The following is a 16,524-nucleotide window of genomic DNA, read 5'->3' as shown; positions in this document are numbered from 1 at the left end:
ATCTTACAGAATTCATTGGGTCTGACCTAACTTGAGGACCGGTAACCTTGAGGCTCTCTTCATCCTGCCGCCCGCCCCTGCAGCTCCACGTGGGTAGATACAGTCCCCGCTCCTGCTTGCCACGTGTAACACACGGTCAGTGCTGCTGCTACACGTGGAATTATTTTCTGAAGACGCATTGTCGATCTTAGTAAATATGATACCATGGGTCAAAGTAACAATCAGATTTATATGCTTAATTTGAGATCTTGATTTAGACCGTATGCAGATACTGATTCATTATTTCGACATGGAACTGCTTAGACACCCATACAACTGTTCCTTGACTGAGGAGCTTAGTGTCCTAGCTCAGATCAGCCCGTGCTGGGTGATGGCAGATCATTGACCTCTCCAGAAATCTTTTTTAAAAGGTTTACCGTGGGCGTGTTCAAATACTCTTCGAAATTATCCTAGATGTGTTATCCGTGTGTGTACATAGAACCATGCAAACACAGGTTTCTCAGGATTAGCTGTTGAGGGAGAGCACGCACTCGCGTGTCGGGAGTACAGTAAGTGCCCCGGTAGATGCAGGTACATGACTTACATTTGACAGGAACTTCCCCGTAACTCAGGCTCTGGGCTTCCTGGTTATTGCCTTGCGTCAACATCAGGACGTGGGAGATGAGTGTGTTGGTGACCTTCACGTATACGCTTAGGCCACTAATTTGTTCCATATTTGCTCTGGTAAACTCTAGAACTTTCTGCCTTGTTAGTATCAAGGCAAACAAGTTAAAACCCGATTAGAGACATGTGTGGGGTTCATATATACGTACAGAGAGAACACAAGGCTGCACACGTAGTAAAGTGTGTGTGTCCACGTGTAAGTTCATCCCAAGTATTCCAGCAACGACTAGAGATAAGCCGATAGCCACATCAGTGGGTCTACACCATCCTAGTCTGGTTCTCTTGCTCCATAGATGAGAAAACATGTACAAACTCAGCACTCGCAGCCACTGTGGACCCTGTTCTGTCTGGCTCTTTAGTTTCTCTTTCCAGTTTCTGCAAGAGACCTTCATTCGAACTGTCTCGTGACCCTTGTAGCTTTTAGTCCCATTTTCTACTTGATTCTTCCCTTTTTTCCCCCTCCCTCCTGGGGCTTTGCCTCTCCACGTGCATTTAGCCTTCGCCTTGACTCTGTTTAAAGGCCAGCAGCCTCCTGCTCCATAAATCACCACTACAGACATGCAAGGGCCAGGCAGCTAAGCTGACTGCCGACCTCAAAGAGCTCACAGCATGCATGTTCGATGGGGAGGGTCTTCTCTGGCCACATGATGGAAATTAAGCATTACTTTGTATTTTTCCTCCAACTATCCAAAGATTGACGGCGGGGCTGGTGGTGACTCCGGAACATTACTGACGGCGCAAACCATCACATCTGAGTCCGTGTCGACAACGACCACAACGCACATCACCAAGGTAAGGCAGTCCAGGGTGGGACCTTGCCAACAGGGGTCTGTTCTGAACTGCTTGTTCCTACACCTGCCTCAAAGTGATAGCCCCGTGGAGTAAAAGTGCCTGGACTTCAAGTATCCAAGAAATTGGGCTCCATTGGCAAATGTATTTTTGTGAAGTACAAGGGAATAAAAACAGGTCATGCGTAGCTGTAGGTCAGGGCGCTGCAGGAGCAGAGAGGGAGCATGGGAACAGTGGAAGCACGAGGTTGGCAAGTACACACGAAGCCTCCTGACAGAAGCAAGGCCATCATTCAGGATTTTCAGCAAGTTGTTCAAGGAACATAATTTTCCCCTCATTGATCTAAGGTGTTCATATGTTGGAGATGGGGCATTTTTCCAGGTCATTCTCATTCTCTAAAGGTTTGACACCAGATGACCAGTGATTCTCGAGTGTGGTCTCCAGACCAGCAGCAGCAGGCTCTCCCGGGACTGGTTAGGAGTGTGTGTCCTGCGGCCCCATGCCCGATCTACCGAAAGCCTGGGACGGGCATACGAGCCCCCCGGTGATTCTGAGGCGCGCGGCCATCGCCCGATTTCTGACTCCAACGTTGTCTCCCCACGTTTCCTTTTCCATCTACCTCTCACGTTTTGTTAGTGCTTAAAGGTTTTCAGTGTATCCTTTATGCTGTATTTCAGCCAGAAACTTTGTAAATTAAAAAAGTGCCACGTAAACACGAGATGGTAATGGCACTCGTTTTAAAGCGTATGGGGCTGTCCAGGCTAGTGGTCGGCTTGGTCTCTCACAAAAAAGCGCGATCAGTGTGGCCTAGTACATAGTTGATGGGGGTTGTAGAGATTGGCTGTGTCCCTCTCGGGGCTCAGCTTGCAGCCATATGCTCTCGTCAGCCTCCGTGTCCCAGACTGTGCCGCGGACCGCGTGGCCGCTCGGGTGGGGCTCCTGCCCAGGTCTGCTCACGGTTGTTGTTGGCAGGCGCGGACATGCAGAGGCTGTAGTCAGGTCAGACGTCGAACAGAAATCCTTATGTCACCCTCGTGTATCTTCACCTTAAACCAAATCCAAGTCCTCTTTTTTCTTCTGCACTAAACCAAATGAAAACATTATGGGTGGATTTGTAGGAGAATCAGGCCGTCAAAATGGTGACACCAAGCAATTCCCAAACCTAAACTGGGGACCTAGATCGTTAGGATTCCTTGTAACTCTGTATAAACCAGAGAGTCCTTTCTTCTTTCCTGTTTTAACAAATGGGCCGATTGGGGAATCGTACACTCAGGGGAATGGTAGTGGAATGTCCCAGCGGAACTTTTTGGATTAAATGGCATCCGTCTCCTCTTCATTTGCCCTGAATCTTGATACGTCAATTTTAAAGCTGCTTTCAGTTGAGGACGACTTACAGATGCTGCAACTTTAACAATAGGAATCTCTGTTGAGCTTAAAGATAGTTTCCGGAACACCCGTCTTCTCCACGCAGCGTGGTTGCTCCCTTTCCCTCCCATGAGCATGAACGTGCTGTAATGAGTGCTGTCTCCTTGATTTTGTTTTCTTTATGGCCTTTAGACTGTGAAAGGTGGCATATCTGAAACAAGAATTGAGAAACGCATCGTGATTACGGGAGATGCAGACATTGATCATGACCAGGTAAAGACCTGCAGCTCTGGTTCTGAAAGTGACCGTGTCTCTTGGTTTGGCAGGTGTCGTGGGGTCGTGTCCCCGTGTCTGGCCCCTTCTCCCCATGCCTTCTGGATGGAGTCATCTCCTAGGCATAGACGCGTCCCACCCGAGACATGGCCTGTCCCGGGAGCCTCCCTCAGGCCAAAGCAGTGCAGCACGTGACGGCTGTTCATTTCCCACTGGCTTCCCGTGTGCTTTTGGGTCCAAGTAATCGCGAGGATTCCCGGCAACCACTAGTTAATTCTTGTGGGCCTGGGTTTAGGCCCATCGTGGATTAAACACTGAATGGCAGCATAATGACACTAAGAAAAGTCACCAAGTTTGACTCAGACCGACTTTAAGGAACTCACAAAGTATTTTTTACAGCGTTAGACAAGTTGGGCTATTTACCTGAGGTGTGTCCCCTGATTATTACTATTTTCAAGGGGCGGGAGAAAAGTCCGAGGCCCCCCACAAAGTGACGCCATACATGGCTTCAGAAGCTGCTTAAGAGAATCGTGCTTCCAGCTGCTGTTTACCCGAGCCCAGTGCGTGGCTTAGGAATGCAGGAGAGGAGGGCCGGACTGCTGGTGACGTGGAAGGAGCTTTAGTTTTAGGCAGAGGCCTCAGCTGATGAGAATTTTTTGTTTTGTGATTTTCAGAGTGACTTTAACTCTGCTTTAAAGGAAAGTGGAGAAGAAATGGGTAGGAAATATCAGAAAGGGAGATAGAACATGGAAGACTCTTAACTGTTTAAGTTGTTAGAGACATTCAGTTGAGCATCTTGGCTGGGGCGTCAGAACAGATGATCGCTGCCCGGCTCTGATGCAACGTGGAGCTCAGGAAACAGAGTTTGGAGAACAGGATGTCCCACTTTTAAAAAAGCTCACTCTGTGTGACCAGAGAGATGCTCTTCTCTGCCTAAAAAGAAAACTATGTTTTTCTAGAGCCCTGTAAACATGACTTGGCTTCCCTCTTTCCTGCGTGTCTCATCCCTGAGCGCGCTCTGAGGTCAGAGAAGGGCTGCCCTGCCTCTGAACTTGGACTTTGTCATAAGGGCTCGGGGTAGCTGGCTGGGCCCGCCTGCCCGCCGGGGAGCCTGGCTGACTTCGTGGAGGCCCAGCTTCCTGCTCTGCACGGGGAGGGATGCTCTGCTGGGACGGTCTGGACGGAGCAAGTGCTCCCTTCCCTGCTGGCCTCTAGCGGGAATGTGTATGCCCCCGTGGGGGAGAGGCCCCCGTGGGGGAGAGGCCCAGGCCTGCGCTCTTCGGCGGGAAGTGGAAATCCAGGCCTTCCAGGTCGTTACTTCTGCTGCCCATCTGGCCACTGGACGTGCACCCTCCCGGCCTTCCTGGGCCACGCTCCCCATCAGGGATCTCCCCGGTTTTCTGTGCCTTCCCACCGGCCCGCCTTTGGTGACAATACAGCTTCTGAGCAGCAAATGATGAAGACAGGGTCTGAAATGGGAGTGCCAGTGGGATGCCCGTTGCTGACCCCCCTTAGGAGGAGGCCGCAGCCTGACCCTGAGACTGCAGGAACATGGCCTTGCTCGGTGCATCCCGCGTCTGCCCGATTAAAGACCAAGGGCCGATGCCAGAGGAGAGAAGAGGGGCTAAGCTTCCGTGACGCGTTCGCGGGTAGTTGTAAGGCACACGGACCTCCTTGAGTCCGTGTAACTGGCTTCAGGCGCACCTGTCCCCTGAGCTCACAAAGCTCCCTCCCCTGAAAGCCTGCAGCGACACCACGCACGTGTTCACAGGCAGAGGGAAACCACTTCCTGCCGACAGCCGAAGCCCTCCTCATGGGGTCTGCGCTGTCCCGGCCCCTTCTTCAGCCCTTGTCCTGTCTCAGGAGAATCATAACCATGGGGAGAAACCCTCCCCCTGAGCAGCAAAGACAACAGGGGTCCTGTGCTTAAGAGGCTGCGTCGCAGGCGGCTGCCCCGCGTGCACCCACTCCGCGCCGGGACGGGGCACCGCGCTCGCCCCTCACCATGTCTGCTCCTTTGCCGTGAAATAACCTCCCGGTTTGGCAGGAGGATGTGATCGTTTGTGCACAGTCTCTCCCGTTGTCTCATAAGTTGACATTTTGCAGTATTTCGTTTCACATGCGGATACTGCAGAGTGACGGAACTAACGGTGAACGGATTTCACATGTGTTTGGAGACCATTGGGCGGCTTTCGGTTTTCCCTCCTTCCCTGCTACTCGAGGCATGTGTCACGCGTGTCCCCTTCCCCTGGGCATCATTTGTTTCCCTGTCACCCTCTGTGCTTCACGGGGCAGCTCCTTGGGTGGAGCAGAGGTGAGCACCTGCACTGGCTCCAGCAAGGCCGTTCCTCCCAGACCGGACTCCAGACAGCAACACGGGCTCGTCCGTGCGGATCGCCCGTCCCCCCTCGGTCCTGGGCCACCCTGTTGCTGCTCCCCCCCACCCCAGCCCCACAACCTGCTCCCTGGTGGGGACCTAAGTACCTCCAGCGTCTTCCAGACTTCCTTGTGACGTCTTGGGCATAAAACCGTGCAGGTCTCTGCGGCTTTACCACTGTGTGTGTGGAATGAGGCTGCAGGCTCTGTTGGCCAGACAGCAGATGAGAGGCGCCCTTGTCCCCGTAGGCAGATGACACAGGAAGAGGACAGGGTGGGGGGGGGCACTTGGTTCAGGCACATAGTTTCCCCCAAGACTTCCCTCTTCTCTGGACATCTTCTTAGAGTTTGAGGGCCGTCTGCGCCGCCTCCCCCCCGGGACACCTGTAAACCTCTCTCCCACAGAGGAGCGGATCTGTCCACTTTGTCACGACACTTGTACGTACTTTATCTTCTGATAAAATATGAAGAAACTCCACTGCTTCCTGGAAGAGCCTATGAGCTGGCGGGGGCCCCCGCGCCCTGCTCCTGCCTGCAGCCCCACGGCGGTGGCCTCGAGCGTGACCGCTGACCTCACCGCCCCGGTGGTTCTGACTGTGGAGCAGAGACCTGTACTTGAAGGACTGTCTGTGCTGCCTCTTGCACTCTGCTCGCTGTATGCCCCCTGCTGCTGCCCTGGAAGTCCGGGGGTCTTTCCCGCAACACTTGGCCTCCAGCAGTGGGGGCCCCTGAGGGAGGACAGCAGGCCCTGGGGGAACTGGAGGTGGGCCCAGGGTCTCCCCGCTGCTCCGGGAGCCACACGACCTTAGTGGTGGCTGCAGGTGACTGTACGAGCTCAGGGTCTGTGTCCTGCCAATCTTGGCGAGCGTGAGGCCGGCTCGAGTGCGCAGGTTCCTTCTGTTCTACGTGGTCATTATTTGAAACGACTGGAAAGTGGGAAGTGTGGGGCAACGGAGTGTCGGCCACCGTGAGCCCAAGCCCGCGGCCGGTCCTGCTTCCCGTGTGCGCCGGAGCTGGAGCCGCCCGGGAGCAGCGCAGCCAGGGCCTGGCTGACCGTGCTCTGTCCTGACCCCACAGGCGCTGGCGCAGGCCATCCGGGAAGCCCGGGAGCAGCACCCCGACATGTCGGTGACGAGAGTGGTGGTGCACAAGGAGACGGAGCTGGACGAAGGGGAGGAGTAGGCAAGGTAAGAGTCGGCGCCCTGCGCGGAGGCCACTGCACCTGGCACCGTGTGTGCCTGGGCTCCGCCCGGTGCTCCCAACCTCATCACCCAGGTCCCCGCATGTGGTGGTGACGGGCGCAGACGGCAGCTGTGGCGACGCCCTGGGGTGTCCTGTTGGCCTAGGACCTCGGTAGGGGCTGTCTTCACTGACGTCCGCCTTACGGGAGGCCCTTTGCGGGAAGGGCACCACGGGGGCCTGACCAAAAGCCCTCAACACATGTGAGGAGTGACGCGTAAAGGAAAGATGGCTGTGGCTCGTGAACCTTGAGAACTTAAAGGATGAAGTGACAGTTCACTGTGCAGAGGGGGATCCGTGTCAGGGACAGATCATGGACTCTTGTGTTGCATCCAGAAATCAAGCACTTGGGGCACCCGGGGCTCAGCGGGTGAGTGTCTTGTCTGCCTTGGGCTCAGGCCGTGGCCCCGGGGTCCCGGGATCGAGTCCCACCTCCGGCTCCCACAGGGGCCTGGCTCCCTCTGCCTCTCCCCCTGCTCATGCTCCCTTGGTGTCTCTGTCTCAAATGAGTGAATGGTGGGCAAAACATTAACCCAGCAAACCACATAGAAGCTACGTGAACAATCAAAACTGTTCAGCCTCATTATCCTTAAATACAAATTAAAAACTCCGCGTGTACGTTTTCACTGACGCATCCGGCGAAGTTTGTTTTTAGCTCGTGTTCAGGAGGCTGTGAGAGGGAAGGTGATGATCCCCTGCTGCTTTTTAAATGGGTCCTGTTTTCTGGGGACAGTTTGGCAAAACCCAGCTCGTGAGCCTGCCGTGTAAACCACCGTGAGCGTTTATCTGAGATAAGCAGACATGCACACGAGGACTTGCCACCAGCGTGTTGAGGACATTCTTAGTTACGCCAGCAGGTCGGAAACGACCTCTGTGCTGGCAGCCGGCTGGTGACGCCGTTCCCGTGTGACGGGATCACCGCTGTTGAGTGCTGCTAACGTCCACGATGGCGCATGGAAGAGGTGGGTTTTGTTGCTTGGCACGTGTACCAGGGTTGCCGTTCTGTTTGTACCGCATTGTGTACACTGATGGGTTAGTCGACGGCGCCTCACAGGATGCACATGTCCCCCCTTGGGGACGGCGTGGCCCCCGCCACAGCACCGCCTCCCCTCTGACCAAACTGGTTCATGTGAAGGACACCTGGCGTTCTGGTTCTTGCTGCTCCCGGCAGAGTCCACGCGCCAGCCCTTCCTTGGTGTCTTTGCTGCAAATGCCTCAGGCTGTGGCTGGTCTTTGCTGTCCGGGTCCGTATGTTGGTGCGCTGGCTGCACTTACTAGCAGAGGTCACGACGTGGGACTATCACGCTTTCCCTTGTGGCTCACGCCCCCGGTACCCTGCGGTTTAGAGCCATGGTCGTTCGCGTACTTAACGTCACCTTCTGTATAGAAACTCTTGGTCCATGAGAAATGGTTCCTGTGTGGGGATGGCTCGTGTCCTGCCGGCATAGCCAGCGTTCCAGCCATGGGTGCTGAGCCCATCGTCATCCACCCCCCGCCCCTCACCTCCAGCCCTGGGTGTTGAGCCTGTTGTCACTCCCCCACCTGCAGGTCGCATGTCAAGTCCCTCATATGTGTGGGGACCTCGTGGGCCCCGTGGTTCCGTGAGTCCGTATGTCTGTCCCTGCTCGGACGCCGTACCGTCCACGTTACCATAGCTCTAAGATGAGGCTTCGTCCCTGGTAGGCTGTGTCTCCCCAGCCGTGTTTCCTCCAGGGATGTCTGGTCTGTTCTGGGCTCTTTCTGTACCACAGAAATTTCAGAATCAGATTGTTGGTTCTGAGATGACCCGGTGGTGTTTTAACTGGAACTGCGTCTGGTTTGGAGCTCAGTGTGGTAAGGATCACTTCTTCCCACAAACATAAAATATCTCTATTTATGTCGGTATTTTTTTAATATCTTCCAATAAGCTTGTATGATTTTTTACCCAAAGAAGGTCTTACAAATCTTCTCTCCCTGTTGCTGGTTTAGGGAGATACAACTGACTTTTCAGTGCTCGTCTTCTGTCCACAGCCTCACTCCCTATACGTGAGATGCTGTTTTCAACACAAGATGTTCAAGAGGCCCACAAGCAGAAATCACTGAAAATGTGAGTGTGAGCAGCACATCCACTAGACTGAACAGGTGTGCTGTGTTATATGTGAGGCTGAGGACTTTCTTAGCTGCTGTCGGGAGTTGGAGACTCAAACCGTGAGACGCTGGGGCGTCCGGTGCAGCCGGCCTTTCCTGACACGGTGATGAGTGAACGTGGTGTCACACGAATACAAAAGTATTGGGTGTTTCTGCTAAGTTACGTTACTTGATCAGGAGCAGAAGATGAAAATTAGTGCCCAGTGTGAGTGTGGCCAACACTGCAGTTGGATTTGTGGCATTTTAATAAGTCTTAGAGGGGATCAGTTCTGTCTGTTACCCCGAGGACCCTACCCATTTTCGCAGTGGGCTTGTGTCCACGCAGAGGCACACGCACCATGCAGACGCGCATACGCACGGCCTTTGAAGTTTGTCTCAGGACAACCTTTAGAAGCAGCCTCGTCAAACAGATCGGGGCAGGTAAAATGTAAATTCACATGGAAGGTGAGCAAACTAGATGAACTTGGAAAGATCCATTCATCTGTTAAAGAAATATTAAATGAGTACCAGCATGTGAGGGTAGAGCTAGGCCTTGAGCATCCAGCCCATCAAGGTGGTAAACAGCAGATGGGTCGTCCTTCCCGAGGAGGGGTCCACGGCGGGGTGGGGGTGGGGGGGGAGAAACACGGAGAAACGGAAACACGGAGAAACGAGCTGTGGTTCTGCACGTGATGCGGTACGGGAACCGGCACCTGGGGGCAGAGTGAGGCCTGGCCGGGTTGAGGACACGTGGGGGGAGGCGGGGGAGGGGGGCAGGAAGGGGGGAGAGGAGGGAGGACGGGGGGCTGTAGAGGCCTGGCCGCCCCGCCAGGCCCTTACAAGTCAAGCTCCAGGGGCTGGGGCTCATGGAGAGAAGTGGAGGGCTGCCGTGCCCCGTGACTGTGAGAGCTGTGAGGCCTTGTGGACGATGGCCCGGGAGGGGAGCAGGGCCTCAGGCTCGGGTCAGGGGTTCCTGCGATGTCAGGCCCAGAACCAGGGCTGCTCCTCGCAGCTAAGCCGCCTTAAAGCCAAGCTGTGTGTCGTGGTGTTGGGATGGGGGGGCCCCGGGGGCCTGGGCTGGGCCTGGCCGGGTGGGCTGAGCAGCATGTGCGAGGGGGCATCTCCGCGGGTCTGGAGGGGGGCCAGTCTGCATCCTGCGTGTCCTCCTGCCTGCCCCTTGGCTGTGCCGTCGCGAACTGGGTGCTGGGAGGCCCTAAAGAGTGGTTCCCAGGGCTCCGGGGAAGGCCTTTATGACTCGCGGGGCCAGCGGGCTTCATCCCTCTGACTCCCAGAATAAGTAAGCGCTGCAATGCCGTTCCCAGAGACGTGGAGTCCGAGACGCAGGTGGGGCGTCTGCGCGGGGACGGGGGCAGAGGGGGTGTCAGGAGGTGCCGGTGGGGCGTCCACCGGGGGGGGTGTCGGGAGGTGCAGTTGGGGCATCTGCACGGGGAGGTCAGGAGATGAAGGTGGGGCGTCCATGCAGGGAGGTCGGGAGGTGCAGGTGGGGCATCCACGGGGGTGGGGGCAGTGTGTCCGAGAGGTGCAGGTGGGGCGTCCCTGGGGGCAGGGGTCTGGAGGTGCCAGGCCCTGTGAGAAGTCTCAGCAGGTCCTGCGCAGGAGGGGCAGGTCAGAAGGTCAGGGCACGCATCCTGGAGGGAGGATGCCTGTGGCAGGAGTGAGGCCGCTCCGGAGTCAGCAGGAGGGAGAGGGCGGGAGGCTACCCTGGGAACCCCAGAGCACGGGAGCCCCGAGAGGGTGGGTGGGTCCCGAGGACTGACCACGAGGGCGAGTGCCCTGCGGGGCTGGTACAGTCACCTGGGCCACGGGGACAGCCCGCAGGTGCAGGGGGTCGGGAGAGTGCGCATTCAGGAAGCTTCCTTTGCTGTCGCGTGTCCACCACCATGGATTTCTGAAGGAGACCGTAGGATTCAAGCTGACTGTTCTGAGTCCGGGCTTCAAGATGAGCTGGAACGCCAGGCGGGAAGCGAGCACCTGCTGACAAGTGCCTTGGAGGAGGAGCCCCCGCTGATCCCGTTCTGCGAGGGGAGGCTCCCACTTGCACTTTACGAGCATCCCTGTTGCCCCACACCTTTGCTGACGCTGAAATCCTAAGACTTTTTTAAAGAATTTAATAAGACTTTGCCAGTCTGGTGAGGAAGGAGCATTTATTCCTCTCTTCCTCGAGAGACCCGGACACCCAGGCTGAGGGAGAGGCAGGCTCCCTGAGGGGGGCCCGACACAGGACTCGATCCTGGGACCCCGGGGTCACCCCAAGCCCCCCGGGTGCCCTCCCTCAACACTTTTTAAACAGAAGCCTCGAGAATGAAGTAATCTGCATCAGCGCCTGTACTCAGGACCCGCGAATGCCATCCATGGGCAGAGCGGAGCGTGGTGTCACGTCTGGACAGCCTCTCATGTTAGTCATCCCTGATGCTGCTTTCTGGACATGGGAGGTGTGGCATTCGGGGGGAATTGTGCTCTGGTAACCAAGACGTGTGTGAGGCGCCCCTAACCCCGTGAGGGTCACCTTCACGGACACGTTGTCCCTGCGGTTATTTGCTCCCGAGTATCACGAGCTTTGTCAGCTGTGGGGCAGGTGTGTGTGTGGATCATCCATCACGGTGGCCAGTACTCACCTCCGGCTGTTTGGAATCGAGACGTGCTGAGTAGGAAACAATATACTGGATTTAAAAACATTAGGGAAAAAAGTAAACTAATAACTTACTAATAATCTAGTGAATTGGGTCTAGAGATGAATCCTTTGGATTCCCACTGAGCCTCCTGTTCTAGGCAAACACCAGACGGGTACTTGGTGAGTTCTGTTCATATGTGGTTTCAAAGGTTTTCTTCCTGAAACAACGGTTTGATGCAGTTTTTTTAAACGTGACTCTGATGCTGCAGAGATGCCGTCCACTCCCCTCATCTTAGGAACCTAAGCCTGATAGAGGTGTAGCTAGAATACAGCACATTGACTGACCTCTTCTAGCCCATTCATTTCTTAAAAGAAGCTTTAAGATTTTGGGAAACACCTTCATGTCACGTCCCCACGAGACTTAGACCTAGGAGACTGAAGCAGAACCTTATGCCTTAGGGCCAAATACTAAGTATTAGAGGAATCTTTGTCAGACTTTCAGAGATTTCAGAGATTTGGGAAAGCTATCGTGTCCTCCCAGGACAGCATGGATGCGGCTCCTTCACACGAGGACAGGAAATGAGCCTGCGAACCGCCCAAAATCAGCAGGTGGAAGTGGTGGGGAAGACAGGCAGTTAGAGCTTGCTTCCCGATGATAGAATCCAATAGTTTCGGTCTTCCCTCCCAAACCCCTGCTCTTGATTCTTGCCTTGCACGTCCGTCCCTGTTGCCTCCATTCATAGACTCCTCAGTGTAGACTCTTGTGCTTGAAGCACTAGGATCATCGCTGTGACAGAGTAAACCCAGAACGGCATGTGGAAGAAAAGATGGTGTGTAGGGGAGGCCTCGAGGAAGGGCTGGGATGGCACCTCAGGACCACCCAGAAGGCAGCGGGGAAGGTCCTACGCCCACACCGGGGTGCGGGCACTCGGGGGCGAGCAGAGGATGGGGGGTGGTGAGCTGTGGCAGGGCCCGGCGAGAGCGGGTCCCCCATGTGCTACTGTGGGGCTCCCTGCAGACCTGGGCAGGCAGAGGCCGCGATGCCCCCAGCAGCACTGCAGCTCAGACTTGACTCCAGGTCGCCTGCCTCGGTGTCTGGGCCAGGTGGCCTTCAGGAGGGCGACTTCCTTGGTGGAGCGCAGGGTGGAAGGAAAGCGTGTGGATTGGGTGACGTACCTGGGCTGGGCGGTTGTCGCTGGGGGAGCTGGACCTGCGTCCTGCAGGGTAGAACTGAACCTAATGTGGAAGCGAACCCGGCAAAACTTGAGATACTGTGTATGGAGATCGATACAACAATCACCGAGTGCCTGCTCCATGCCCCGCTTTGTTGGGGAGCTTCGCCATTTATTACTTGCGTTGGTTCTCACGGCCGCCCAGGGCATGGACGAGGACCGGGGGCCCAGGCCTCGCAGCAGGGCCAGGCTGGACTGGCCCGTCCCGAATCCATGCTGCAGCCCACGGGGCCCCTGCCGGGAACCCTTCCAGTAACACTCCCAGTGGTGCCGTCAACACTCGCTTCATCCTAGAAAAGCTGATTTTGTACAAAGTGTCTTTGAAGTTGCAGCTATGATCTAAAGCTAAGTGAACAAGTAAAACCATATTTACCAAAATAATCATGTTTAAAAATGAGGTAAAATCGATGTCTTCGTCCAACAGGATGTTCTGCAAGTGCTGGTGGTGGTAGTTCCTCCAGTAGAGGAACTCGAGTGTGCCGTGTAGAGACGCGGACAGAAACGTTGCCATTGACTTTAAAGAAAACCCGGTTGGTGGCCCAGTGGCATCAAGAGAGCTCACCCTCTCCCGAAGGCCAGTGAGGGCCTTGACGGGTGACGGGGTGGAGGCCGCGACGGGCCTTCCCTGGGGAGAGGGAACTGCGGCTGTGGGAAAGGTAGGCTTTTCCTTTCTCAAACAGAAACTTGGGGTGAACATCTCAAATGGACTCCTGAAAGTGAAACAACTGAATGGATGTGACCCCAGCAACCTCTGAACGGACTTCAGTCTTCGAGGTGAAATGGTGCCTGCGTGCGTGTTAGGGAGCAGAAGCAGCGGGTGGGCGGGGTGCGCCCCCTGGGAGATGGGCCTGCAGGCCACGCGAGGGCCAAGGAGCCCGGGCGCCTGGATGGCAGTAACACGGCCCGGCAAACGGAGACGCAAAGCCGTTTCCCCGGCCTCCTCGGATACGTGCTGTCTCCGGCCAGAAAGGAAGACGCTGGATTTGGTGTCCCGTCTGCACTCCGCGGGCACACCCCCCAAATAGAAACATATCCTACTCGCACTTTTGGCACCAGGACTTCTTTCTTACAATGGAAGTGGATTAAAAAATGAAAATCAAATCTGCAAATGGGAAACCCAGCAAAGAAAGTTTAGCATGAGAAACAACTGAAGCCCGTAAACCTTTGTATTTAAAACCAAACAGTTGGCACCTAGTTCTTATTTTATTAGGAAATAGTTGGATTCCTCACATAAATATCTTTATTCATATATTTAAGGTCTCTGGCTATACTGTCGCCCTATGGTAACTGAATCTTACTCTGAAAACAAATGTTATGGTTTCTTGCATCCTTTTAATTATTTTTGATAAAAACCGCATTTTTACATTTTTATCGAGCCTCCCGTCTGGGTAGGGGCTGCAGCACCTGGCAGAATTCGGCGCGGCTGGGTGGCCTGGTTTTGCGAGCGCACGTGGCAGCTGAGCGCGTGGGTTGTGGAGCAGAGCCGCAGCCTGGAGCTCACCTGTTGCCAGCGCGGTCCCTGGAGCCCTGGCATCCCGTGCTTGAATCTGACCGGCTGCCCGCTGGCCCCGGGCTCACCCAGGAAATCCGAGTGTCCTGAGAGCGTGCGCTACGACGGAGGTGATGTAGGCAGGCGGGCGGTGGCTGCGAGGACTTGGGCTGTGGGCCGCGGGCTCGGACAAGGCCGGGGGTCAGCGTCGCCCTTGGCCTGGCCCCCTCGAGGGCTGGCGACGCTTTGCTTCCTGGGCCAGGACTCCAGCCCCTGCCGGGCAACCTGGCGCTTCCCCGCCGCCACCCTCCCCAGACTCCAGGCGGACGTCACGAAGTCGCCAAAAGGAAGGAGCCGGGAGTCAGGCGCATGGTCGGTCCGGACAGGGTGTCTGGGCTGCTGTGAACACAGCACAGAACGCCCCTGGGGAAGGAGTGCGTCCGTGCGTGGTGTTTGTGTGAGGAGCTCTGTCTTCCGTGGGATCGGAGTGGGTGACAGAGTCATTAGGCCCAAAATGTGAAAAACAACAAAAACCAAACGTGAAGCGTTTTTTTCCCCTTCTTTCTCATGGATACATGTGGGCAGAACAAGAAAAGTGTGAATGTGTGATGAGCGTGCAGCAGTGGCCTTGGGGGTTGCGGCCTATGCCCCCCCCCCCCGGGCTCAGAACCTCAGTAAAGGCAGGAACTGGAAGCAGCAGAGGTTGGCTGGTGCGCCTGTCACAGACGGCCCACGAGTGCCCACGTCTGCATCAGCGGGGAGGGCCCACCGGGCTGTCCTGACACGCTGCCCGCCACTCAGCTGCACGTGATTCACTGCTGCTTGAGGAACGACGGGAAAATGTGCCTGCTGCTAAAAATCTCAGTGATGCGACCTTCACTCCGCAGCGGTGTGCAGTGCGAGCATATGTGCAGGTTGTCGTTTGTGATCCTTACTCTCGGCAAAGGGAGGTGCTTTATTTTACCTTTTAGTGGTCTGTGAATACAGGAAAGCAAATGACCTTCGGGTTTACGTGGGCAACTACATCTTTCTCCACATGTAGTTCAATAAATGTTGAAGCTCTTTGAAATCAAGACTTCTCATTCAACTCTTACGTACTCGTGGTTCCTGTTTACAAGTTTAATTTTAGCTTTGTTTTCTAAATTGAAGTTTTAATTTTGGTGAAAGCCGGTTCGTGAAATACTGTGCCATGGTGTCCAGGGACGTGGAGAATGGGATCGGAAGCCTCGTCTTCTGCGGCTTTGCAGGCACTGCCGATGTGGGAGGTTCCTTCCTAATAGAAGCTGGGCTGCGGGGGCGGGTGTGTTCCAAGAACAACGGGTGTTCACTGAGCAAGGAGAACAGAGCCACTCACCCAGAGCAGGGGGCGATCCTGTGACTGAGGTCCCAGCAAGGTCCCCAAGTCAGTGATAGTGACTGATCTTTCATCGGTGCCAATCACCACCCCCAGGGGTCTGTTCATAATCACTAACCTAAAACAGGACTTTGGGTTTGCTCCACTGATTCTGTCCCGCTGCCCCCTACCCCCGGCCTGGAACCAGCAGTGAAACAGCCTCAAGCACCTAACGGGCAGGAGACCCATCTGAGAGGAGGCTAACAGCAAGTGAGAGAAGTCTCCGTGCTGGCGGGTTTTCCTAGGAAACAAGACTTAATTATGTCTGTTCCAGTCGACTTCAGGGCCGGTGTCTCTGGGAAGGAGCTTGAGGAGCACTGCACTGCTCGCTGGGTGACCACCACCCACCAAGAGTCTGACCAGCTCAACTAAGAAGTGAAAAGTCACCTTCCCAAAACCTGTTTCTCCTTCGGGGACAGCACATCACCCTTACTTTCCTGTCTGCCCCCTGGTCTGCTCCCATTTTAGTCCCTCCCTTCCTCCGACTGAGGGTTTCTTGGGCTCATGTCTCACTTTGCTTTAAGCTCACAGAGCCCGTCCCCGTCGGGTTCGCTTGCCCTCTGCGCCAGCCTCCCCGGGCTGTGTGCAGCCTCTCTGGGACGTGTGCGGCCGTGTACGATCTCCCTGGGCCCTTGTGCAGCCTCCCGGGGCCGTGTGTGGTTGTGTACAACCTCTCTGGGCTGTGTGCGGCCTCCCCGGGCTGCTAGACCAAGCGTGTGCTGCTCGGTGTGGTATCAGAGAGGTCCTGACACTTCCCCTGACCTCCTGTGCCCCGTGGGCGATTCCCCGTCCACAAAGTCTGTGTCCCCTCTCTCCTCACCTGAGGCACCTTTGCCGCTCATGTCAGGGAGCTCGAACGGGCTTGGTTTCTCCTCCTTCCTTGCATCGAGCTTTAAAAAGCCGACCTCGGTTTCCCCTCGGGGACCGTGCAGGTTGGGGTCACCCGTGCGTGGCAGCTCCTGGGCCG

The 16,524-nt window shown here is 55.6% G+C and overlaps 1 protein-coding gene across 11 annotated transcripts in view; it reads left to right on the top strand.

Annotated features, from left to right (window-relative positions):
- EPB41L2 (erythrocyte membrane protein band 4.1 like 2) overlaps positions 1-16,524 on the top strand; it is a 205,546-nt gene that overhangs the window by 187,926 nt on the left and 1,096 nt on the right. For all 11 annotated transcript variants that reach the window (XM_055312067.1, XM_055312066.1, XM_055312065.1 and 8 more), the window contains 3 exons: positions 1,357-1,455; positions 3,010-3,090; positions 6,544-6,653. In XM_055312067.1, the coding sequence (XP_055168042.1) occupies positions 1,357-1,455; positions 3,010-3,090; positions 6,544-6,648 (285 nt within the window). In that variant the 3' untranslated portion in view covers positions 6,649-6,653. The remainder of the gene's footprint in view (positions 1-1,356; positions 1,456-3,009; positions 3,091-6,543; positions 6,654-16,524) is intronic.

Source organism: Nyctereutes procyonoides, unplaced genomic scaffold, assembly GCF_905146905.1.
Source record: "Nyctereutes procyonoides isolate TBG_1078 unplaced genomic scaffold, NYPRO_anot_genome, whole genome shotgun sequence".
NCBI classification, from domain to species: Eukaryota; Metazoa; Chordata; class Mammalia; order Carnivora; family Canidae; genus Nyctereutes; species Nyctereutes procyonoides.
This window is presented reverse-complemented; position numbering and strand designations above follow the sequence as displayed.